At 47.3% G+C, this 26698-nt stretch overlaps 1 protein-coding gene across 1 annotated transcript; it reads right to left on the reverse strand.

The window, feature by feature from the left end:
- Positions 1 to 256: 256 nt before the first annotated feature.
- onecut2 (one cut homeobox 2) lies at positions 257 to 26698 on the reverse strand. The gene is made up of 2 exons (XM_076029284.1): positions 24969 to 26698; positions 257 to 2213 (listed from the first exon to the last, which is right to left on the reverse strand). The coding sequence occupies exons 1-2, from the start codon at positions 26287 to 26289 to the stop codon at positions 1924 to 1926; spliced, it is 1611 nt and encodes a 536-aa protein (XP_075885399.1). The 5' UTR covers positions 26290 to 26698; the 3' UTR covers positions 257 to 1923.

The following is a 26698-nucleotide window of genomic DNA, read 5'->3' on the forward strand; positions in this document are numbered from 1 at the left end:
GAACGAGACATTAATCTTGTTCACAAATTGCATTTACGAAAGAAAAGAAAAGGAAAAGAACGCTTGAAGCGTTGAAGAAAGTTTGTAAAGCAGCTCAGCTGAGCATGTTTTTCTCCAATAATAATAACAACAATAATGATAATAATAACAATAAATCTACCTGGGTTGGTTGATTTTGTGAAAAAGATGATTCTTAAAACCTCAACCGAAAGTTAGAGTTTGCTGCGTTTCAGTCGCTCAGCGCTCGACAACGCGGCTGAGAACGAAAAACGAGAGTGAACTTTGCTCTGGGAAGAAAGAGGAGATTGTGCAAGTGCTAAGATGCCTGATGAAAAACCTCAGCTCTGACTGACTGATGGGTCATCACGATAACAAAAAAAGGAAAAAAAAGAAAAAGTAAAAAGGCGATGGGTGACTGAAGCCAGGAGGGTTCGGTTTGGTTAAGCTTCACTTTGGTTTCGTTTGGGTCAGAATGAGAAATTCTGGGGGAATGTTTGGATTTAACCTCTTTAAGGGTTTTGTGGTTTCCCTGTGTGTGTGCGCGCGTGGTGTGTGTGTGTGTGTGTGTGTGCGTGTGTGTTTGTGTTCCTATGAACTAGTGTGTATTTGCTCGTCTACGTTTACAGCGTTGGATAACAGACACAGCTTAGAGAAAATGGTATCCTGAGTTTTCTAAGATGTGAAGACCACTCGGCTTTTTGGCAGAGAGCTCCCGGTTCTATTGCAAAAGAAAATGTGCTTCAAGATTGTGCTCACATACATTGTGCACGATAACTCATCTTGAGCCAATACGGCACCTATGTATGCTGAGAAAAGCCTGCTGTTCCTACTGGTTCTGGGCTCGACGACTGTGGAGGAGAGAAAGCTGCGTGTGCCTCATAAGGTTTGCAGACGACTTTGTGTTTGTGCTTGCATATTTAGCCTGTTTCCTAACTGTGAATCATCATCAGTGTCCAAACTACAACACATTGAGCTCTCTGTTGTTTTTTTTTTTGGGGGGGGGTTTTCAGGGTTAAACTGAAATGGAAAAATGGGGCAAAGAATCTTGCTAAAGCTGCAACAGTAGTCGACTGAGTTTTGTCACTACTTCCGAAATAATCTGAGGACAACTGGCGTCCCACGTAGTCCAGAGAGCGACTCTGAGCTACAGGGGTCGAGAATGTTTTGGAAGTCGGCTTTTCAACCATGCAAAATACATACTTTTGTCTCTTTTTTTCTCTTTGGCGTTTGTGATATTGCAGGAGAAAGTCGGAGACCGCACAGGCCTTAATGTCCCAGTGACGAGTTCAATATTGACCCCTGCACGTACAAGAACCAGCGTTCCATTGGCCGAAAGGGGGTCTTTCGACTCAGAAACGCTGTCTGGTCGCGCTTGGCTTTGGTTTTCAGATTCCCCAGGACCGTGCCGTCCCCGACGTCCGACTCCAAAACATTGCGGTTGGTGGTGATGTGGAGGTGGTGGATAAAGCTTTTCATCGCGAAGTCTAAGTTTGGTTTGTTCCTAGCTTATATTGCATATTAGAAAACGAAAAAACATCGTCTTCTAGTCTTTGGTATTTGGGCTGGTGTGTGAGCTCCTCCAGGAGATTGAGGAACCACACACACACACACACACACTGAAGTGTTATTTTTTTTTTTCCCCATTCCGACGGGCGAGTTCACCCTTTAGCTTCTTTATGGATTTCCGATGGATTTGCGAAAAACAAAAAAGGCGTTCAGGCTACAAACAAGCGGTCGCAGTGAGCAGCCCCCGTCTCAGGTTTGTCGCCATTGACAAGAGCAAAAGAGACAAACGGACAAACAAAAATAAAGGTAAAAAGTTTTGGTTTCCCTTCCTCGCTTAGAACCGGGTGAGACCCCCTCCCCCTCCCCCCCCCCCCGCACACCACCCCCCCCACCCCATCTTTTCACGCCAACCCGCCATCACGCTTTGGTACAAGTGCTGGACGCGGACGAGTGGCCGCCGGGGCTGCCCCCCTCGTCTGTCCATTTGTCCAGGCTGCGGCGGCGGGCGTTCATGAAGAAGTTGCTGACGGTGCTGAGCTCCAGGCCGAGCTGCTGCGAGATGGTGAGCTGCATCTCCTTGGACGGCCGCTTGTTCTCCTTGAAGATGGCCAGCAGGGTGCGCCGCTGCAGGTCGGTGAAGACCAGCCGGGATTTCTTTGGCGTGCAGTTGCGCTCCTTGGCCGTGTCCTGCTCCTTCCGTTTGCATGCTGCGGGGGGGGGGGGGGGGAGGAGGAGGTGGAGAGGGGGCGGGGTAGGGGGTGAGAGAGAAAATGAAAAAAACCTTTAGCTGTCAATATTGGAGGAGGATTTGTCCGAAAACTTAAACAAACGGGGGGAGGGCCTTGTTGACAGAAGCTCGTGTCCTGTGTCCAGCCAGCGAGTGTTTACCCTGCTGCCACTGGTCCAGGAGGCCTCGCATGACCTTTCACAGGGGGGAGGGGTGCAGACCCCTGGTGACACCGAGGTGAACGCGCCTTCCCTCAGCAAACCACAACCGTGCGCGGCTCATGGATATAATATCAGGAACTATTATCACTAGCAGCAGCGTCACTTCCCGTCGTACAGAAGATGTGGATGTGTAAGAACCAGATACCTGACTGCTAATAGGGCAGAGAGGTGCTTCTTCGCCAAGTGGCCGCTCGAGGTACTGCAGCCAAAACACCCAAAAAGCATTTTGCCATATTGACCGCAATTCACAAAGAAACGCCTGTAAAACAACTGACAGGACGAACTGTGACCCGCGACGCGGTTCATAGCAAATCTTTCTACTGCAGATTTTACAGTCATGGCCTTTTAATCTTCCCAAAAAAAAAAAATAAAGAGGAGAAAACCACCATGACCAGAAAAGAGTTTATTATCCCCAGCGTGACATGAAGTGCACGGGCTCGATGGGCCACATAATGCAGAAGCCAAAGCCTGTTTCATATTGCATCTGCTCTGGTTGAGCAACTACACTGAGATGAATGGGTTGCCAGATTGGATCCCCCCTTTCTATCACCCATCCAGGCCTTGAACAGAGTCTCAGTCCTGCCTGTGTCCTCATGCAACCTTGTACCTTTATTTTCCGTTGCTGTTAAATCCCAGTTTTGGTGCGCGCGTTCTCTTAACGGCCTCCTCCAGGGGTGCTCACACCTTTTTCAACATGCGAGCTACTTTTAAAATGACCGAGTCAAAAAGATCCACCTGCTATAAAATAGGAAAACATATTAATTCAGAAATATATTAGTAGTCCAGTGATAAATGAATAAATAAATAAATAAAGAGGTTTACATGGGTCAGCATGTTGCCATGTGCGTGTATGCTTATCATTGCACAGAAAACTCATGGTTTATAATTGTTAAGGTTGTATCTGCCCATGTTTTATTTTTATCAGTAAAATGTTTACGTTAAGGTGTTTTGCTGTATATTTTGGTGTTTTTCAGCCCATAGGTTAGGGATAATTGGTGTGTGTGTGTGTGTGTGTGTGTGTGTGTGTGTGTGTGTGTGTGTGTGAGGAAGTGAGTTATTTCCACTTTTTTGTTTTCACATTAAAAACAAACTTCTTCTAGGAAGGTCGTACAGACATGGGACCAAGACCCACGCATTTGGGCAATCCAGACCTATTTGCTGATATGCTGACCTTTGATCCCAGACAAACCGGAAGTGAGCTATTGTCACTTGTTTGAAACAGAGTCAAAACATGAGGCTCAGAAAGCCAGAAGTCCAACGGTCTTGAAAATTCAGTATGACATAGACTGGACCTTCATTACAAAGAATCATCAAAAAAAAATTGGGATTACTCGAACCGAGGATTGCAAGCTCACGCGACAACCCCGGTAGTTTCGCGTGTATTTAAAGAAAACAACAGCAAAACTCTTTTTCCTGTCCCTGTCTGCTCTCTTACAAAATGCAGGTATCTAAAGTAATACATTGATTTTGTTCGTGATAGTTTCAGATTTAAAATGAAATCTGCTTTATGTCTACTTTATTTGATCTGAACAGTGCAGCACACATAAAAAACAAAATCTCGAACATTATGAGGAAAATCAACCAGATCATTGAGTTCCTTCCTGAATGATTCTACCCGCTGTAAGTGACGCGGACCCTTGATGCAGTGCGGTTCTCTCTATCTCTCCCTCTCTCTCTCTATCTCTCCATGCACCACCCTGGACATTCACACTCACGTGCACTCCACACAGGAAGGTCCTATTGCCTGGGATCGAACCCGTGACCTTCTGGCTGTGAGGCGGCAGCGCCAACCACGTGTCTCCTCCTTCTGCTGTTCATTTTAAATCTCAGCAAGTTGTTTTTTCAACCATTGATTTGCTGCCATGTGATTGGCTGATTAGCAGTTTGTGTTGGCGTGTAACCCAGCATCGTACCTGATAAAGTGGCTGGTGGGTGCACTGCATACTGGGACGGATGACATGTTTCCTCCCACAAAAACATGGACACCATCACCAGATGTAGCCTCAACCCTTGAACCCCTACAGTGCTGACTTCCTGTGTGCCCACCCAGTTTGTACAAGACCCTGCAGCCTCTGAAACGTCAGACGGAAGAAGTGAGTGTGAACTAAAATGCTCGCTCACATCATTGCTTTTGTGACAAGAGCTGAATAAAATCAGAAAAGTCAAAAAAGTGAGATTATCCAGCAGGTTTGTGCTCTCCTGGGGAGGTAAAGGTGACCGAGCCTGCACTGCAACCAGCAACAAAGGCGACTATCAGCTGTAGTTTTCTCATCCCATCAATTTCTATTTTACTGTCAATGGTCTGGCCTTATAACTCCGGTGATCAATACTTTCTTTCCAGAGCTCTTTGTGAATCCGGCGAGACCCAAAGTTATAAGGTTTAGCAAAGCGAGTAGCTGTCAGTCAACAGAATTAGATTTTCCATCTTGAGTCGGCGGCGGCGGCTCCGACAGCGTCTGTCTGCAACAAATAACGCCGGCATCCAGCCTCTAATCCCTCCGAGTGTAATAATATTGGGGGGGTGGAAATGCCAGCATATCTGTTTGCGCGCACCTTTGTCTCTGTGTCAGCGTGGCCTCAGTGTTTCAGACAGCATCTTCATCTTCCCTGCTCTCAAGATGCACTTGAATTACACCCAAAATGTCACATTTAGGCTTTTACAAAGCGTGACTGTGACATTCGCAATCATTGCTGCTGTTATTATTTTTTAAGCATGATGTTGTTTTTGCACTGCGGCCTAAAGGAGAGGGTGGTGGGGGAGCAGGAGGAGCAGGAGGAGGAGCAGAAGCAAGAGGTCTCTGTGTGTGTGTGTGTGTGTGTGTGTGTGTGTGTGTGTGTGTGTTTGATTAGATTACTTCACTGAATGAAGCATTTAGACTCACAGCTCAGCTGATCACTAGGAATCAGGTTAAGGACTCTATTCAGTCACAACTGTTATGGGAAAACAGTAGCCAACACACACACACACACACACACACACACACACACACACACACACACACACACACACACACACACAGATGCAAAATGATCTGAAGACATTTTGTTGATCCTGTCACACAGAGGGTGTTGACTGTAATACAATCTTTGTCTGACAGGTGGCACTATTGATCTCTCAATAAGAGGAACGCTGTGCCGCAAACAAAACAGACATTACCCCTGCACTCGTTGTGTGTGTGTGTGTGTGTGTGTGCGCGCGCGCGCGTGTGGAAAATGTGGAAGCAACAGAATAACAGCAGCAGTGAAATTCTCAGTTTAATTTTTTGTTTCAACCATTGCATTTTTTTTTTTATTTTTTTTTTTATTATTCTGATCCGACTGCTTTCATTGTGATGGCGACAGACAGTCAAGCGCCCGCAGTGCAACCGGCTTTGTTTATCCAGTGCAAACTCAATCTTGAACATTGGACCTGTCTATTTACCGGATGAACTTTGGTGTTAAATCCTCTGCCCCCGTGCCTCCATCCAAGAGCTGAGCTGTTTTCACTCAGAACCACAGGTTCACCCCCCCCCCAAAAAAAAACCTGCCAAACCACAATAACACACAACAGAGACGGCGCAGCCACTGAGGGCAATTTGCAAGGCTTTTCTTTCATAAATAAGTAAATAAATACATCAATAAATAAACAAACGCGATGCTACGTCCTCCTCCTGATGTTAAACACTCACAGGTACATTTTGCTTTCGAAAAAATTGGCGCAGTATTTTTCAATGCTTCAGCCGCTTTAAAATCCTGACGCAATCATCCGTGCCGTCATAAAAAAAAAAAAAATAATAAAAAAAAAATCCAAGTGGATTGTATTATTCAGCCACTCCAGGGCTTCAGGAAACCTTCTCTTTAGCCTTCTTTTATGACCGGGGTCAACACACCACGGCAGCAAATAAAGTCCACAGCGGCCAGACTCCTGGCGTAAAGAGCTAGACAGTGTAAACAACATGAATTGCATACCTTCACTATGGGAATGAAGCACAGGGTCAATCTGCCAACTGCAGTGAGATGCACAGTTTGCATTTCAGTGTCCTGACCGGTTAGATTTGACTCCTTTTCTTTCCCAGCGCTCCAGGAGGCTGACGAGAGGTTTGTTGAAATGGCCGAGGAAGAAACGGACAAACTAAACACACTTTCTGTGAGGTTCCCTTAAAATCTTTCAACGGTGGCGCTCACAATCTCAAGCGACGCAAGTTCCTTTCAATTCTAAGGAAATGTTGCACAAATGTTTGCAAAAAAATACTAAAAGAGAATGGTTGTCAACGCAACATTAATATGCTTACAAATGTACAAAAAGAACAACAAATCACAATAGCATAGACTCAGCCTAACTTTCAGTAGACTGCATGTTGGATGAGGCAAAACGCCAAACACACCGCGATGCACAGCGGCGTGTTTGTGTCACCTGCAGTCCCATCAAAGCAGTAAAGAGGCCAAACTAGCTGAATAAAACCTGATTCATTGACTTACTGGTAGCTGTGTGGGCAGAATAACCTTTCAAGCTTCCCCTCCCCTTTTCAAGGCTGACTAATTAGCCTTTATTTGGGGCAGAGCAAAGACTTTTTAAAATTATGATTATCAATCACAGATGCTACTTTTTACAACGTCCTCCAGCAGTGCACGATAACAACAACACTAAAACCAAGGTTGCAAATTAAACGCTTCTGTCTCGGTCTCTCTCTCTCTCTGTCTGCTGTTGTCAGCTGACGTGAGCCCTGCCAGCAGCAGCAGCAGCAGCAGCGGCGGCAGCAGCAGCAGCAGCAGCGGCAGCAGCAGCAGCAGCGGCAGCAGCAGCAGCAGCAGCGATTCACCCCGGCCCACAAAAAAAGTGCAGACATTTACGTGTTGAAAAAAGGGAGCAATCAAAAGCCGCCGCCCACACACACACACACACACAAGCACAGTCTGCCTTCAATGGAGGAACAGCACGCTCGAGTGATTCAATCAGCCCCCCCCCCCCTCCCCCCGGCTGAGGTTACAGTGAGGATGAAATGCACAATTATATTATTCAAAAGGGGGTTTACAGGTTTGAGGAGGGCCGAGAACGGGGAGGGGAGGGCGTGTGTGTGTGTGTGTGTGTTTGAGGGGGCGGGGGGGTTCCGGCTATTCTTTGAAGGTAAGGCTGGAATCAATGGGATCAATAACGCAGGGTTCCTCTGCCTTTCATCAGCTCCCTCTCACTGAGCAGATCAGTGTGCGGCGAGACGCGCCTCTAACTGCAAACCAGTCAGCAAAAACAGGCGTAGAGTGCCACTCCACCGGCTGCTCAGCCTGGGTCAGCTGACACCACAAACTGGACACAGAAATAACCTGACCTGTCTAATGGCTCCAAATCCCCCCCCCCCCCCCACCCACCCACCCAACGTTGCAACGTTGTGTTTTCATGTTGATGCAGCATTAGGAATTTCATCACACACTCTTACTGAAAAATGTAAAGAACAAATTAGCATTTTTCATAACACCGAAAATATGTCTTCGATTGAACACTAGTGTCACTAGTGAATTTGAATTTTATTTTGAAGTGAGTATTCTGAAAGCAGCAGGGCCAGCTAACTGTAAAAACCTATGATCGAAAACAATAAGAGGACCTACATCAACGCATTCATCTCCTCTTTGACTACCGTGTTAGTCACACAATTACAAAATAAGAGAAACAAAGCTTTCAAACTATATATATATTTTCCCTTGTTAAAGGAAAAAAGAAGCTGGTACATAAAACAAGTGATTACATTAGAAGTGAACTGCACCATCCAGTGGAGACGGACTGAGGCCGCTGGATACCACTGCTCACAGCTCTTCTCAAAATACCTCAACTCCACATCACACTTGTTATATATCATCATGACATAATTTTCCAGTCAAAGCATCAACACCAGCCGTCGTCATTCTAATCCATCGACGCAGTTCTCCTCAGTCATAAATCACATTACATTTTCACATGCAGGAATCCTCATCAGTGTGACTGTTTGTCTCTGCAATGAAATACAATTATTAACACATTGTATTTCCTTGCACCTGTTTTTTTTTGGACGCTATTATTCCACATACAACCTGTGCCATCTAAGAGCAGTTTTCCATTAGAATTTCCTGTTGTCTTATTGCCAATAAGTCCCACGAGCGTACAGAGGAAAACCACAGCGCTTGCTTTCTAAAAAACGCCTTCGGCCTCCAACGCCAGCGGCAGGTCGAGGGGGTCGAGCCTTCAAATAAAGCTGAGAGCCGTTATTTGACGTTAAAACCTCTTCTCCGTTCAGCTGAATGGGGCTCCTGTCAAGTGCGGCGCCTCAAGAGCTGAACACTCAGAGCAAACACGTCCATTCAAATTGCCTCCATAGTGCAGATGTTTTCATACTGGAAGACTTCGAAGGGTCAAAACTTCAAGACAGGAGTCGCTGGTGGTGGGTGAAAAAGTCTTGGTCTTCTTTGGACTGTGTACTTACTCCATCGTTTATTGATAAATGAATTGACATTTTTTGGAAGTTATATTGAGGTCTACAGAGGTCTTTACATTGTTATTACTTCATTGTGGCTGTGAAAAAAGGAAATGAAAGATTTACGTGCAGCATGTCTGTAAACGTGGCGTCACTCAGGGCTCGATACTCGGCCTACTGCATTTTCTCAGAGGGTGAAGAAGGAGCTGTCCAGGGGTCTCAACGACTTGCCAATCCACCGTCACCTGATGTTAAGTTGCAAGGACAATCTGTACAGTGTGAGTCTATGACTAAGAGTTGGCCAGCACAAACTAAACAGGATGCATATTCCCAACAATGCTGATGTCATCAAAGTGTCTGACTCACTGACTGCATATTATAAAGATGGACCGAGTCATCATGATGTCATCCATTGGTTTGCTAATGCCTGTTTTGAGGAACTTGACTTTGTTTTCACGATCAGCGCCGTCCTGAGGTTGCTGGGAAACTGGATCGTTCTAGATTTGCGGGTTTATTTGGTTTGTGTGTTTGCACCCATTCGTGTGGGTTGTACCAGAGATGGCAATGATTGAATCCTGAGTGCGGCATGAGCCCAAATGACCACCCACCCATTGGCAAGGCCACGACATTGTAAATTCTGTATATGTAAAATCAAGGCAGACTTAATGAATTTTTTTACAAGGATTTTGGACCATCACATATTTAACCAGTTGATCAAGGTACGAATTTTGTGATCCTTCCCATATTGAGCCAGTCTTTTTTTTTTTTTTATTATTATTTTATTTTTAGCCTTTTGCAACCGGTTTTGGTGGCCCCCTGCTGGCCAAGCAATAGTATGGCGGTTTTTGTCACTTCCACATTGGTCTCCTTTGTAAAAACCACAAGCTCCGTCGATCTTTATGCAGTCAATGGTCTGATTGCATCGTATTAAATCAGTTGCTCAGCTGTAGCCATTACAATTAGAGCAGTCTTGAGGTGGTTTGCTTTCATGTGAGCCATTTCTTGCAGCAATATTGTGACAAATTGAGGAATTGAGAAAGAGAGCATGTTAAAAGTGAAGGGAGGAAGTCAGTAAACCAGGGAGCATCGGTATCGTTTTACAAACAGCGGGCCGGGGGAAGAAAGAAGAGCTCGGCACAGTCATTAAAGACTCGTTTCATCCTCACCCACAAAGATGGATGGCAGCCTGGAAGCTCCGTCATGACCGGTACGGCCTCCACGGTGCCGTGCACTCGTCCTCCTGCTGCTGCTGCTGCTGCTGCTGCTGCTGCTGCTGCTACTGCTGCTGAGACAGTGCAGCATGCACAAGGCACTGGAGAGCCGAGTGTCAAAACTCTATTAGAACCATTTTACCCTCTAACTAATTCTGCTCTCTCAAATTCCGTTAGCCGCGAGGCTTCCTTCAGCCAGCCAGCATTCTGTGGGAAGCTGCACATGCAAAATTGACAGTTTGCAGCTACAGCGCCGACTAAGACCACTGCTGGTGTACTGTAAATAAGTAAGAACACAGTTAAGGATGCTGCTCCCCAACACCTGCAGAGCTGTAAGTAAAGCGGATGTCGAGTATAGAGGTTAGCATCAGAGTAGGCTAGCAACAAGTTTAGCGTAAGATAAAATCTGTTAACGCTGGAGATAAATGTCATCAGTCAAGGTGTATGTTTGAAGGTCCAGTGTATGTGTGTATATATGTTTATTTATTGTACTGCGAATACACACTCTCATTAATGTATTGATCTATAATGATGTCTTCAGCGTTTACCAATATAAAAATCATTCATCAGGCCAGATATCACACACTGGACCTTTAAACACGTTGAGCATTCTTCCACAGAGTTGCATGACTATCACAGCAGTGGTACGGCCGCACTACCAAACTGTCCACTGTGGCTCAGAGGGCTTGAAGAGCTCCTCAGCCTGGCTGGGCGGAGAAGGTGGAGGAGAGGCGAGAGGCGCGGACAGCCGCTGCAGATAGGAGAGTTTGGGGATCAATAAAGCGTGCGGGCGGCAGACTCAAACTGGCGGCCTTCGCTCTCCGAAACAAAAGAGGATTTACGGCTGGCGAGGAGCTCAATCTCTCCCCTCCAAATCTTTTTATGTTCATCTGTCTTCTGTCTCTTCGGCTCCTTAAACGCATCACTGCACGTCTTTTTTTTTTTTTTTTTTTTTTGTTTGTGGCCTGGCTGCTGTTGGTTATTGTGATTCTATCTTTCACCATGTGCTGCACTCCCCCCCTCCCCCCACCACCACCTCCATCATCACATCATTATTTTACCTTTGCTTTTAACAGTCCTCACCTATCAATGCTGCATTTTCCCAACCTCCTCCTCCCCCTCCTCCATTGTCTCACCCCCCCGCCCCCGCCCCCTCCTCCACCCGCGCTCTGTCCTCCCGTCAGCGTCTCCTTCATCTCGCGGCCCCTCCCACCTACTCCCCCGTCTCCTCTGTCTTCCTCCCCCTCCTCCTCTTCCCCCTCTCTCTCTCTCTCCCTCTCTCGCTGTATCTTTTTTTATTGCACCATTACCACTTAAGCCTTGGTATCCATTACACAGAGGGCATATAAGTGCAGGGTAAGTACTAAAGTCGCCCTTCAACGTACACTCCCCTGCTCGTGTGCGGCGCCACATACGGATGCTCTGTCACGAGGCGGCAAAAGGCCGCAGCAGATGTTTTGATGGCTTCGCCATTTAGCCGAGCGTCGCCGCTGCTTCGTTAATGATGCTGTTGTTGGGATCATTTGACGGCTACATTTTCCCCAACGTCTTGGAAAATAATCGCGACTGTCAAGCTGCTTTTTTTTTTTTTTTTTTTTTTGGTCTGGTCGAGAAACAAACGAGATAAGAAAACTGTCCATCAGATGTAAATATCTTGTTTTCTTTTTTCAGATTATAACCGACAAATATTTTTTACAATTTTTTTATAGCCTTATTTCTTTTAATTAATATAGTTCTCCATCTTTTTGCAAATTTCTCCACTGTGTGATTAATAAAGGCCTTCTTCTTCTTCTTCTTCTTCTTCTTCTTCTAACAACTATGATTTGTTTCTGTAAACCCCACTAAGTCAAATGACATTACAGTCACACACTCATGTCATATTCAGCAACTCCAAACTGTCAATTACAAACAATGTCAGGTGGCATGGCGTGGTCTCTTTATCATATAGATGTTTTCAAAAGTTGCAACAAATGCTGGAGAACATTCAAAACACAAGCACCATGAATGAATGTCAGCTGAACAGCAGAACTTTTCAGACTCAATGCCGTGAATCTAAACTACAGAATCTTCACTGTAGTGAATCATTTACAGTCTTCCTTCTGATTCAGCTCAGTTTCAGTTTTACTAACGATGCCACAAGTGGACTGAGAATCGCTGCACCGCTCGCTGCTCGTCTCACTGGAGGAGCTGAAGGAGGAATTCTGACTGTTGTACTGTGACAGGGGGAAGATTCATCCAATCAAATCCTTTGGGTCCCTCAACTTTCCAGAAGTTCCCTCGGATTCCCAGATGAAATACATCCCACCGACTGTGGTGTACAAACACTTCCCTGGAGGGGTGAGATCGCACAATGTTTCGTTACGTTGATGAGCGTCTGATGTATTATTAGTTATTATGGGATGGAATGAAAAGAGCCTTTATTTGCCACATGTACTGAAATACGAGCGAAACTGTACAATTTCTTGTCTTTCTCAGAAACTACGGCTCCGTCCTCGCAAGAAAAATAAAAAGGTGTACAGAAAAACGACTCCACCGTGAGCAGAGCTGCACGTCAACGTCAAAGCTGGGAGGTATGACGTGTGACCCCTTCGCTGGCACTGTAGGTGTCGTAAATTACAGACTTTTGCAGATGTCACAACTAAGTCCAGCGCACACTTGATGCATCGCAGCACTTAAAGCCCCTCGTGCACCGACGTGCACGTATAGAGACGCAAGAAGGGCCACAGTCTCCACTTTGAGCTTGTGCGTGTGTGTCTGTGTGTGTCTGTGTGTGTGTGTCTTAATGCACAGCAATGCTTTCTTCCTCTTCTGTTGGGAAACGATAGCCGGAAATGGAGGAGCAGACTGGAGACACAGCCTCTGTCTCTGATTGGCTCCCAGAACGACACATTTACGCAAAAACTGAGATTAATTAGTGGGCGGTGGAATCCACCCTGCTATGATACAGTGAAGCGCCCCGTGCTCTGTCAGCTGAGGGGGCCAGGTAGCCTCAAGTTTACCTTCATCATCCTGATCCAACGTTCTGTTTGAACCACTCGGCACCAAATGACACCGTCGCCGTGTCTTCCAGTCAGAGTCAAATTCTACAGAAGTTCGACGAGATAAGACGGTGAAAAAAGACACAAAAATCTGACAGTATCTTTTTTTTTTTTTTTTTTTTTTTTTTCAATGACCATCAATTTGTTTTGCTTTCTACAGTCAAATACTGGTCGCTGTTCTCCAAGAGGGACAAAAACCAAGGGAAAAGTCCAACTGCCGACATCGTCACACTTCAAGACCACGATGCCCTCAGCAACTGAAGGTCTACACAGACGTACTGGACCCAGGTGAAGTCCTTCTCAATTTGACCTCAACTTTACCTTCATTTGAGAACTGAACACAAATACGGTAGATATGCACAGGAATACATCGTGAAAGCACAGAAAATGAATTCCACAGGATTTGGTCACTGCGATTTTCTCTTTACTTTATCTTCTGCTTTCGATGAATTCTTTCTACACAGCTCACTCATTTTTTTCACACAATTTGCAACAGCAATTGTTGTTAGCACCATCAACAACAATTCCGGGGACATTTGCTTTTCCTTCATACTGTTTACACTAGTGGCAGCGTGATGTGTACTGCGGCCTTTGATTCCTTTTACCTTCAGGAAAACTGACTGGAATTTTTAAAGATGGAGCACGTTTTCAATTTAACACCATCCTGCAAAGAAAGCACAGCCCTCCACATTAACCTGTGGCCTCCAACAAGTTGATATGGCTCAAAATAAAACGTTCATCAGCAAATCAAATGGGCCGTTACGTTCAGAAATTAGAACAACAAAATGTTTCTTCTTTTCGCGTACTCACACTCCACTGTCTTGTTTTTTTTTTTTTTTTTTTTTTTAATTTTGTTTGGAGGTCACAGCTGACATTGGAACAAAGAAAACTACTTTGTTAGCATCAGCTGCAACTAAATCGAACACGCTGCGCCTTTAAGAAGCATTGGATAAACGCTGCAGCGGCCAACAATGAATGCATGAATGAACTATGACCATCCTACACTACATCATGATGCAGATAAATGGTGGAGGACCAGAGAGGGAAAGTGAGCCTTGCAGGGTGTGTATGTGAGAGAGAGAGAGAGCGAGAGAGAGAGAGAGAGAGAGAGAGAGAAAGAGAGGGAGAGGGAGAGAGAGAGAGAGAGAGAGAGAGGGGGAAGGAGAGAGAGAGAGAGAGAGAGAGAGAGGGGGACGGAGAGAAAGAGAGAGAGAGAGAGAGAGAGAGAGATGGTTTATCAGTGTATAATCTGTATGTCCACATCGCCTGTGGTGACATCACTGCACAAAGGTCTCAGCGCCCGCTTATGCGCACTCACACATGCACGCACATGCGCACGCACGCGCGCACACACACACAGTGTAATGTATCTTCCGTTGTTTACCAGGAGGACGAGGCTGACCAATGGCAGCTCCTGGCCGCCCAGTGATGTCATTGAGCTGATGAGGAAATGGCCTCAGAGGAATTTGATGTCATCCTCCTCGCCCCCCCCCCCGCCCCCCCCCCCCCCACCACCACCTTCTCTTTCTTCTTCTGCTCGCCTCTCAGACGATGCTCGCTAACAGTTTGATGATCAGACGTTTTGCTTCAGGATCATCAAACGTACAAAGAGAGAAGGCCCTGGACCCTCTTCCATGTGTGGTCTCCAAACTTTAGTATAAATCTGGATGTAAAAGCAGCAGAATTTTTTTTTTTTGCAACAGTCACAAATTTAATCCACCAAATAAGCAGTTAGCAATTAGCATTAGTATTAGCGTATACAGTATGTTACACCGACTGCATATTCGCACGTTGTTCCATCGACATAAGGATGCTAAATATGGGAGCCAATAGCTGCGTTTCCGTGACTCTTAGACTCTAAATACTAACTTTGTTCATCAGAATCTGTTTGACAAACTCAAAATCCTTCCACCCTCTGACCCAGACGTCAATGATCTTGTAATGAGGGAAATAAAAATGTTTAAAAAATCTATTCTGAACGAGACATTTTAAAATATTAACCAAAACTGAAAAAAAAAAAAAAAAAGAAAGGAGAAGAAGAAGAAAGTCTCCAAAGAGAAAGTTGAGGGGTAAAAGTTCTGGGAAAACATTCACTAGCCTTTAACCTGTTGAATGTTGACAGTGAGGGTAAGTCAGAGGGGAGGCTCTGTTTGGACATCACACACACACACACACACACACACACACACACACACACACACTGACAGACTAATGGATGACGAGTTAACAGGCCTCTCAGTACCTTTTTTTTCTTATCTCTGATGTTTTTTTTTTGGCTTCTGTGCCTCCTGAAGCCGTCGGCGCTGCAACCTCACAGCAGCACAGCGGCTCCAGCGGAGAGCAAACACAGGTGGGGAGATAACCCGCCGCGATCAATACCTCGTATTGTAATTGGTGATTGATCAAGAAGGGAGGGGGGGGGGGGTTAGGTTGGGCCGCCGCCGTCAACGGACGTCCGGGCGACTCGACACGACGACTCCATCAGGTTCCCGTCGCCCACTTTCAGCCGGTCGGGCACATATTTCATCATCTTCTTATCATCCTCAGAAACTTTGCGTTAATCATTTCTGGTTTGTTCTCAACGCCGCTTTTGTCCGAAGCGGAGAGAAAAGAAAGGAAAACGATTTGAGCGTCGTCTCGAGTTTTTCTCCGGCGTGGAGGAAAACATGTCAACTCCTTCCCACTAAAGCTGTCTGCATTCAAAGGCCGTAATATACACAATTGGATCCCATCCGTCTAATATGAAACAATAATCCAATCGCAGGCAACTTAATGAATCCAGTTACTCGGAACAATCCAATCGGGGAGGATCCCCTTCGAAGCGATCAGTCTGAGGCCAGTCAAACTGGCTGCTTTTAATGCTTTTCCAGCCCAGCAGCACGAGGACGCTCTGACCCTCACGCTGGACTCGGCTTTCTTCCCTCTTTTTTTTTTTTTAGGTTTCTCCATTTTGCTCCTCGTCAGCACAAATGGGGGGGAAAAAAGGAGCAAAAAACAAGTTGGACAGACATTAAAGGGAGAGTGTTGGGTTGTGTTGCTGGCGTTGGCTGATTTGTTGTGCTGCCGTTTGCGTCGGCTCTTCCTGGATTGTGAGCACTGTGGTAAATCTGCCTGATGGCTGACACTGGTTGGGGCAGAAATATCGTCAGTGAACGATAGTTGAAGAAAAAAAAAAAAAATCCAGGGTTGAAAGATGTGAATGATAAAAAAAAAAATGGCCACATATCGTCTGCAGTTGCAACGTAAATAATACATTACATAGACTACCGTTCAAAAGTCTGGACTCACTGACTGCTTCCTGCATTGAACTCCATGTTCTCCAAGCAGCTTCATGGAATCAGCTGGCGGAGAATTTTGCACGCCCGCAATTCTCTCAATGACTTTTATCTCGACTTTGGTTTCCATCAAACGCTAAAAATGTTCAGCACATCTGGACTGATTCTTGTGCACCCACAATGATCACAAAGTATTCGTTATTTCGTAAAACTGGTTTATAATGGAGCTCAAAGCAGAAATGAGTCAGTGACCCCGAATCTTTGACCTCTGGCGTGTAATACGTTAGAACATTTTAGTGACGGTCACAGCAAAATTTGTCGGACTCGTTCACCTCTACACATCCAAACCCGGATGCTCTGCCGTCCCGAACCAAACAAGCGCATTCTGTCATCTCGTAAACTGATACGCTGCTTCTGTTGAAGGGAGGTGAGATTTCCATGAGGTTTGTGCTCAGCTTGGCTGTTCTCAGGAGCAGTTTGAGGTTCCCGGGCCACGTATAGCTTTTATTAATCTGTGTTTCTGTTTCCACATGGAAGCGGACGTGTTGTTACTCTGAGTATTGCCACGGCAAGCCTTCCCGCATCGCTCCGCTCGGCCTCGGCCCCTGCCGCCCCACCTCCGTCTCTTCCAGGAACTGGTCTGGATCAGGTTCCTGCAGATCAATGGAGATCTGGGTCTGCACCGTTTACGTTATCGTTGCCAGTATTAATGCTCTTTTAATCTGCTCGGGATTACAGCCATCGATCCGCATCGTCCACACGCACGCCTGCACGCACGCCCACGCACACCCACACACACCCACACACACTAAACACCTGCAACCACTGACTCCCCGAACACATAAACTATCAAAAAAAAAGGAAAAATATACACAGTGCAGAGTAAATGGGGAGAGTGGAGTCGGGAGGACAACAGAAGAGACTCCCAACGTCTCGGCTTTCTTGTTTGTGTTGAGTCTCGGCGTCTGACCATCAAGGAGCATCGATCGGTTGTAGATAAACATCGGCACATTTACATACACAGCTGTCACTGGAGAGGGCCGCCCAACGCGTCACAGATATGATCAAAAGAATTCTGTCATCGACAAATGTCATGAGGCGTTCATAAAAGAAAGATTTCAAATTGTTTAAGCCGGAGCTGATATCAGAATGACGCAAACATCATAGTCAATCAATCCATGACATAAAAAGGTGCAGTTGATGTGTTCCACTCCGCTAGCTCTCCTCCCACCTGCCCAGTCACAAGGTCACACCTGCGTTTGTTTGCCTCTGTTTTTCTTTTTTTTTTTTATGATTATTTTTATGATTATTTTTATTATTTTGTTTTAGAACCTTTTCTCTCGCACCGTAAAGTGATGCCCCCCGCTGGCTGACAGGTCCGTCCCGGCTGTCGTCATTCATTACGGCGCCGGGGGCCGGCGTTATTTCAGCGGCGCGGTGACGCCAATACTAATGAAGCTGGCGGAGGGATGGAGGGAGCGAGGCACAGAGGGAGGAGGAGGAGGAGGAGGAGGAGGAAGAGGTGGAGAAGGAGGCCCGGAGAGGAATTCGGAAAGGAAGAAGACATAAAGCACGGAGGAAACAAACCAGCAGCGACAGCGAGGAATTGATGGCGTCGGGGGTCTCGGTCTGGTTAAAAGGCTCCACGTGCCTCATGCAAACTTCACCGATCAATTCTGTGTTGCAGACATATTGTTTACAAATGAAGCGCGCTGCTCTGCATGACTCCTCCCAAATCAGCAGGACGCCCCGACATCACTCATCAATCTGGAGCTCCTACTCTGACTCATTATTATCATACTGCAGGATTCAGGATTGACTTTGAGAACGTGAAGCAACAGCCGGTCGCTCGATGCTAAAGGCTCTGAATGAGTTTGATTGTTTACAGGATGAGGTGGACAAGGAATTCAATAAAAAGCAGCAGGCCTCTGTCGAGGGCTGCTTTCAATATGATCAAAAATGAAAGTGAGCGTCTTGGATGAATTCGCCTGAAGCATCAACTCGACACTGAACGTTTTTCATCAAATCAAATCTAAAGGCTCAGAGTGTTTCCAAGTTCCAAGCTATTGAATTCTCTTCAGCTTTGCAAAAGAGTGGCCGCACTTCCAGCAACTGAGGCTGTCCAGTGTAGCTTGCCTCCCGTCCCAACGCCACTTGTAGCGTTCGAAACATAGCCCGCTTCATTCACTGAAAAATAAATATGAACCAAATGACATCGTCTCATGAAGGTGAGATGAACCAGCCCGCAGTAAACACAGCACTGTTGCAATAGGTTTGATTGACTGACGAAAACTAAGACTGGTGGAATTTACACTCTCAAATCAAGCAACAGTGGTTATTTTCTCCTGAATCGCCTCTCTGGCCAGGTATCACTTATGATTCATAATTCCAGAAACTGATTTGGCCCTCCGGGACGTCAAGGACGGCGGTCTTCCTGCACCGTCCTGGCCTGCCTGGGTGAGTGTGTGTGCGTGTGTGTGTTTGTGTGGAGCGTCTCTGCCTGATTGTGCGGTGTGCATTCTCCTCGCGGCCTCGCCGAGCTCAGAGTCCCGATGTCGCGTTTGATTTGAACAGATTAATAAAGCGGCGACAGGACCATTTTCTCCGGTGAAGCCCCGGCCGGCCGGCTGCCGGCACTTAGCGCCGCTCAGACCTTCGCCGCTGCACCGTAATCGTAGTGGACGTTCTTAACGAAAAATCACTAGTCCATTCCTCTAATTCTCTCATTGGGAGCTACAGCTGAGGAAGTTTGGAGTTTATAGGTCTGAAGGCGGCGCTTCCAAAAGAAAGAGTCTGTACATAGATTACAGAGAGGCGGGAAAAAAAACCCACATGTTCTGTGCACATTGTTGTTCTGTAGCTTGTAAAGGGATACTGCAAGGTTTTTGGAAAAATTGCTGATGCCCGTTGTTCTGAAACCTGGTGGGCGGACGCAAAAGAGCTGCTCTGATAATTAAACCCAGGTGAAGGGTACACGCTTCCTCCCCTCAAAACTCAACAAATACACAATGCAAGAACAACAGCTCCACAGGTTGTGAGCTGCACTTTCAGCAGTCTATGAAATGATCGGGTAACATCCCGATACAGAGGTGTTTCTCACGGCAAATGCAAAGCTGGAACTACATTCCAGAACTACCTGCTGGGCGGATTGATCTGATGTTGAGAAGAAGCCAAGTCAAGGAGTGGATTTGAGGTGGATGGCGACGGTGATGACGATGTCTCCGCTAACAGAGATTTATTTGAGTCTGAGGTGTACAGTGTGCTACTCCAGTCAGTGGTTCGCCAACAAGGAGCTTCACTCAGCCATTTTTTTTTTTACTATTCATCCTCCACCACACCTGTGAACAGGTCCAGCCTTCCAAACCGTTCCAGGCCGGCTCAGCGATAACAGCCCTGAGCTCCAGTCATGCAGCCCCCCGTGCCTGGCCTAACCCAAACCCTGGTACCCGTCCGCTAACCTGAACCACAAAATGCCTGAAGCTCAAGCTAACCTCCTACATCTGCACTTACAAAATTGAACAATAAAATTGCAAGGAAAAGTGAATTTTCTACCAAAATAGCAAAACAAATGATGAGTGGACTGCACTTATACAATACTTTCCCAGCACCTCCACGGTACCCCAAGGCACTTTACAAAGGCCTCTCATTCACCCATTCACACACCAATGGGTGGCTGCTGCCATGCAAGGTGCTGCCGAGCCCCATTGGGAGCAATCTAGGGTTCAGTGTCTGGCCCAAGGACACAACGACGGCCTAGGATGGAGCGGGATTTGAACCGCCACTCAGTCATCTGACAACCCGCTCTATCTCCTGAGCCACACACACTCACACACATTTGCCTGAACCCACACACACACACACACACACACACACACACACACACACACACACACACACACACACACACACACACACACACACACACACACACACACACACACACACACACACACACACACTAATTGCTGGCAATCTTTGTCATGAAGCTGACTTGAGGTTATGAATAATGTACCGAGCCTCCCTGTAGCAGAATGCATCACATGGAAAACATTCAAGTTTAATCGTTCATCGCATGGAACATTTTTGCAACATTCATGTTGCACTATGGCATTCTATCACACAACAGCAGCAATGGGAAGCAGCACTATCATTGTTATTATTGTAATGCAGAAGCTGAGGTAGTGAGATGAGACGGGAGTCACTGCGACCAACAAGCCTCGCTCGGTTTCCTGACAAAATGGGCGAAATTTAACACTGATTGACGCAAGAAAGAAAAAAAAAAAAAAAAAATCCCCCTTCCATCCATAATTCAGTTGTAGACGGTGGCGTCCAGCGTCCACCAGCTGAACAATGGACTGCTCGCCCTCCTCTCCCTCCTCTCTCTCTCTCTCTCTCTCTCTCTCTCTCTCTCTCTCTCTCTCCGTCTTCTCTCCCTCCCGTTTGCCTGGTTAACCCGGCTGTGAGGTGAGGACCAAGTGAAGTGAGCGGGCTGAGGCGGGTCACGCCGAGATTCCCATCAATAATTCATCGGGCCGCCGCTGCCTCTGCTCCTGTGTTCAATTCCCCCGACGATCACATAATACCTCCCCCCAAAAGAGACGGACGGGCGGACGGATGGGGCGGAGGCAAGAGGGGGGAAGGTGATGGCGAGAGGAAGGAGGTAAAAGGATGGAAGGAGGGAGCAGTTGAAGACGTGATTTCAAATGTGTGGGTTTTATCCTCCTTCACGGCCTCTGCCGCTGATTCCTATTGGCTGATTCCTATTGGCTGATCTCTGGACGATGCCACGGTTGAGGTTTCTTTATTAGCACCCACAGGGAAATGTGTTTGCAGACAGGGACTTGGCAATCTCAACGTGACGAATATCGCGGCCGAGCCGTCGCACAACAGAAGACACGCGCAAACACGGCATCAGAAGACGACACAACCCTCCCACTAAACACACAACAACACCATGAAGCCAACAAGGGCTGCTGGAATCTCGAATTCCCTTTGACGGAAGATTAACTGCAAATTATTGTCGTCGACCTTTCCCTGTGACGCAAAAGGTTTCAGCTTCGTCCGTTAGCATTTTTCCAGAAAAGTAATTTGCCTGGTTTTCACAGAAAGCTGGAAAATCTGGAAAATCGAGTTGATAATTAACGTAATCCTGCTTTGGAGTGAGTACAGGACACAGTTGCAGAAAGGCCTGATTCTCTGTAGCAGCACTCCCAGTAGTAGTAGTAGTCGTAGCAGTAGTGTACATGTACATGGTCCAGTGGATCAGATCCCTCTTCTTCTTTTTCACTGTGTGAGTCAGAAGAATTCGGGGCTTATTTTCTGATTGTCTGACCGCAGGTTCGTTCGCAGACACAACCTCGACAAAAACCCGCCAGGAGAAGCTGCATCATGTGATCGGAGCAAACTCCAAGGAGGGTGTACGTGAGACACACACACACAGTAACACACACACAGCTGTGCAGCAGCGAGACGCACAGAGCAGAGAGGGACACAGAGGGATACAATGTCAACACTCAGCCTTTACTGCTTTGCTTTGCATGCAAGCAAAACACAGAAACAACACGACAATGTGACGGAGTGAGAGAATCATCATCACTTCTGTTGCAGCGAAGCACCGACCGCTCTCATTTCTCCCTCCCTCTCTCCCCCTCCCCGCTCCACTGCGGGTCAGGGGAATATTTGCTCCATCTATTGTCTCAGCGTTGCAGCACTGACCTTTGACCTCCGCTCTATTGGCTGCTTGTAGCGCTGTTGATCTAGGAATTGCGGCTCCCCTCTGTTTCTACACAGGTTTCTTTTTTCTTTTTATCCAGCGTGAGGAAGGAGAGATTAAAGCACACGCCTCCTCCCCCTCTCCCTCCTCCTCCTCCTCCTCTTCCTCTCCGCCGACTCTCTGGGTGTCACTATATATCTCAGAACGAACCTGAGCGATCCAGCCAACAGGTTAGTGACTCACACGTGTATCCTTGCCACGGCTTGACTTGCCCTCTGCTTTGCCCTCAGCTGCGTCTCCGTCCACATCGCTGCTGTAATTCAAGCCAAACTGCCAGCAGGAACGTCAACGCCTGAAGAAACGACCGTCAAGTCCTCCGTGTTTTCACGGCTTCTGATGTAAAGTTTGAGACACTCGTTAATTTGGACGAGTTAGAAGCAAAGTGAAGGGAAACATCACTCAGTGTTTTAAAGACTAAAGGTTGAGATTTTTTTTTTTTTTTAAATAAAATACAATTATCTACAAGTGTCACAAGATCCTCTCTGTTCCCGCATTAGTTTGATAGGAATAATAATGTGTTTGATGTATGATTTCAATCCACTGTAATGTCCACACAGTCACTGTTATATCACTGTAACGTTGTGCAGTTTGAATTTTCGATTAAAACCAAGCGCAGGACGAATACTGAAGTAATTATTCACTCACATTTGAAAATCACCTGTTATATTGTTATTAAGAAGAGGAATTTAAATTGAAGGGGAAATATTTTTAATTCAGTTTAAGCAGATTATGATCGAATTATGTTTTACCTTGATTCTGGTTCTTCAGTCTTTAAACGTGTTAAAATTTCAAGTAAATATCCAATTAAAAATAATTAATTCAGACGAGTAAATGATCTCAAAATCATGGCAGACTTTAAATGGCAAATCATTCCTGGAAATTATGATTATAATAATTTGTCTCAAATATATGACAACTTACCTACTACTTACCACTACACTAATAAAATTAAAACATCAACTACTCACTGGCTGTAGAAGTGTTTAATAATGCTAATACTGATCTTGATTGTCTGAAACATTATTGGCTGAATTTTATTAAAAAGCCCAGGAAATACTTTACTTTAAAATGTTGACAACATTTTAATTCTATAAAATATGAAACACATAAACAAATCTTCTCACTGATTTTCGTACTTCATATTTGTGTTCGCACCAGCACTGTCGCACTCTCAACCTGATCTCTGTGGTTTTACCTTCTTTCTGTTTCACTGTCAAACAGTTCAACCTGCACAGTTTTACACAGATTTGGTGACTGAGCTGATTTCCCTCGTCCAGGAAATCTGGTGCTGTATTTGAGGCCAAATAAGTTAAGAATCACCTATGATTTTTTATTTATTTATTTATTTTTTTACTAATTTCAAAATATAAATATTTTTGGAAACAAAGCGAATGCGCTGACAAGCAAACTATCATTTTATGTCAAACCTTGAAAGGTTCAATGCCTGAGAGGTTCGTTACATTCGTTACACAATAATCCAAAGAGGCTCAAATAGGCAAACATTTATTTCTAAATTCTCAAAACCTTATTTAGTGGATGATATAGCAATTCATATGTATGAATATATACATATACAGAGACATTTAGAAAAGTAGCAATTTATCAAGAATGCAAATGAACCCAACGGGTTTGGAAGTTTAGAAACTTGTGACTGCGTTGCTCATCTAAAGGCTACAAAAAAAAACAACAACATTTAAATCGCGAATATTAAGACCTGAATTTGATATTCACAATCCAGTGGCTGTGTCTTCAGTTCACAAAAAAAAAAAAAAAAAAGCATATGGTGATTAAACAAATTCCATCTCATTTATACAAGCTCCCCTTTCCGCTCGACTCGCCTCTGTCGCTGTGACTGTGACTCTGTCCTGCCTAATCCAGCATGCAGGAATACAAATCAAACGCTCCCCTAAATACAAACACTTTCAAAGTTTTGTCGCCGGGCCTCGCGGGAGTGAATAATTCACCTCGGCGGATTAAACAGAACAGAAGCAGCCTGGCCACACTGATATGACTGACGACCATCTGATTCTTCTCACCACCGCTGCCGCCCCCTCATCAGACAATAGAGGGACAGAAACCTGCTCCTTCACTAGAGGGGGCCCCACACCCGCGTCTCATCACCTCCAGCTCCTCTCCACCCAACACCAACCCTCTGTCTGCCGACGCTTTCTTCTCACACCTCCCCTCTCCACAACAGAAATGACTCAAATGAACATTTGGCTGATTCCCCCCCCCCCCCTCCTTTTTACGCACACATTGTTAAAGACTGTTCTCCTCGCCATGCACGCACTGTAATAGCTTCAAACCTGGAGTCGGTTGGGAGAGACTGAAACAATGACACTCGGCCAGCAGGGATGGAGCCGTGATTTTGCTCCGTGAAGGGAGAGGAAAACAGAATGTGGGTGACAGTGCGCGGAGAGAGAGAGAGAGAGAGAGAGAGAGAGAGAGAGAGAGAGAGAGAGAGAGAGAGCTGCTGCTGCTGCTGCTGGTGGAGGGAAATCCCGTGACCTTGTCATTTCCCATCGATCCCGTTTTGTTATTGATCAATAATGGTAATAATAACCCCAGCCATTCTAAACAGGGCTACGTTTCATTCATCCACTCGGCGCGCTGCTGCTGGATGGGAGGACCGCTGCGCCACAGCAAACAAAGTGCAAAACAAACCAGCGAGACACGCTGGAGCCAAAACGCTCCGAACTGCAAAGTCCGAGTCTCTACGGCGCTCCGGCGCGCGCGGAGGACGAGAAAAGAGAGAAAGAAAAAGCCAGCAGCAACTTTGACTGGACCCCTGCTCTTACCTGCCAGCCGGAGCGCCGACATCCTCTGGAACTCGGGCTCCTGCAGCCACTTCCACATCCTCCTGAAGGTCTCTCGGCCCGACTTTAGTTTACTCCAGGGTTTGGGGTTCCTCAGAAGGTCCGAGAGGGTCCCCTGGGAGCGGCACAGCACCCTCTGGGCGAAGATGGCCTGCGGGATGCTGTACCTCTTGAGCTCCGCCGTGATCCTCTGCGCGACCTCCTTGGTGTTGACCTCCTCCAGCTGGCCCGAGCCGTTCACCCCGTGCGTCCCGGAGGAGGAGGGCGGTCTGTCCCGGCTGGAAGCCAACACGGGCCCGTGGGACGGAGACTGGAGGAGGTGGGGGTTGGAGTGGGGGTGGGCGTGCGGGTGGTGGGGGTGGTGGCCCGCCGAGGACGGGGTCGGGTGGCCCGGGTGGTGCATCCCGTTCAAGTGCGGCATCATGCCGGCCGCGGGGCCGCCGAGGCCCCGGTGCTGCTGCTGCTGCTGTTGCTGCTGCTGCTGCTGCTGCTGCTGCGGCTGCTGCTGCTGGTGGTGGTCCCCCCCTCTGGCCAGCATGGAGGCGGTGTGGTGGTGCGCGTCAAAGTTGAGCATCTTGTCGTGGCCCCCCGCCGCCACGCCGTAGTTGTGGAGAGCCGGCTGCTGGGCGCCGTGGATGGAGCCCAGCACCGGCGGCGACAGGCTCTGACCCATCCCGGACATGTGCTCCTTGTACGGGCTGTACAGGTTGTTCATGCCCGGCAGCCGCTCGTCCCGCATCAGGGTGAAGCTGCCGCTCACGTTGCCGGAGAGCCGCTGGTGGTGGTGGTGGTGGTGATGGTGGTGGTGGTGGAACTTGTCGGACACGGTGGAGATGGGCGGCAGCGGCTGCAGCGGGGTCAGCGTGGTGTAGGTGCCGCTCATGCCCATGCCCATGCCGGACGACGAGGTGTCGCACGGCATGGGCATGGCGTGGTGCAGCGGCAGCGACAGCTCGGGCCGGTACTCCCCGCTGCCGTCCAGGATGGTGGCCATGCCGGTCACCATGGCCGAGCGGGACGCCAGGTCCTGGTGGATCCGCAGGGTGGCCGCCGCCGCCGCCGCCGCCGCCGCAGCCGCCGCCGCCGAGGCGGACGACGCCCCCCCGTGGCCCCCCGAGGAGCCCCCGCGGCCGTGGTGCGGGCTGTGGCCGCCGAGCAGATCCGCGTCAGGGAGCACGGAGCCCACCGACACCCCGCCGTGCAGGCTGCCGATGCCGCCGTCCATTGTCATGTCCGTGTTCATGGCGTACGCGTCCAGGTCCTTGGCCAGGCATCTATAGGCGTTAGTGTAGGCAGTCTTCATTCATCTGTCCTCAGTCCATCAGGTCGAGCGGAATCGTGTCCTCCTTCCTCCTCCCGCTCCTCCTGCTCCTCCTGCTGCTCCTCCGGCTGCTTCTCCCTGATGCGCCGGGATGGGTCAGTAGCCGTGCTCCCTCTTCGCCGTCACTTTCTCGCTTGTTTCCCCCCGTCCTCTTCCAGGGCGTCTCCAGATGGCTCTCTTTGAATATTTCCCCCGGATTGTGTACATTTAAATTTCTTTTCTTTTCTTTTCTTTTTTTTTTTTTTTGCTTTTTCTTTTTCTTCTTTTTTCCCCCCCCTTCTTTTTATCTGGATGGTGCGGGCCTGTGCGCTGGCTTCCCCATATCCAGCCCTCTCCTCCTCCTGCTTGACTCTGCTCCTCAGACGGGAGCTGTCCACGGTCCCCTAGCCGA

The sequence above is a fragment of the Nelusetta ayraudi genome, unplaced genomic scaffold (assembly GCF_046127955.1).
Source record: "Nelusetta ayraudi isolate G7.1 ecotype Tasmania unplaced genomic scaffold, CSIRO-AGI_Nayr_v1 ptg000026l, whole genome shotgun sequence".
In the NCBI taxonomy this organism is placed as follows: Eukaryota; Metazoa; Chordata; class Actinopteri; order Tetraodontiformes; family Monacanthidae; genus Nelusetta; species Nelusetta ayraudi.

Bases quoted from the DNA above. Each gene is read 5' to 3' on its own strand.
- onecut2 (XM_076029284.1), bottom strand. From the start codon at position 26,289: ATGAAGACTGCCTACACTAACGCCTATAGATGCCTGGCCAAGGACCTG. The intron at 2,214-24,968 runs GTAAGAGCAGGG...CCCCCCCCGCAG, and splicing joins GTCGGCGCTCCGGCTGGCAG to CATGCAAACGGAAGGAGCAG.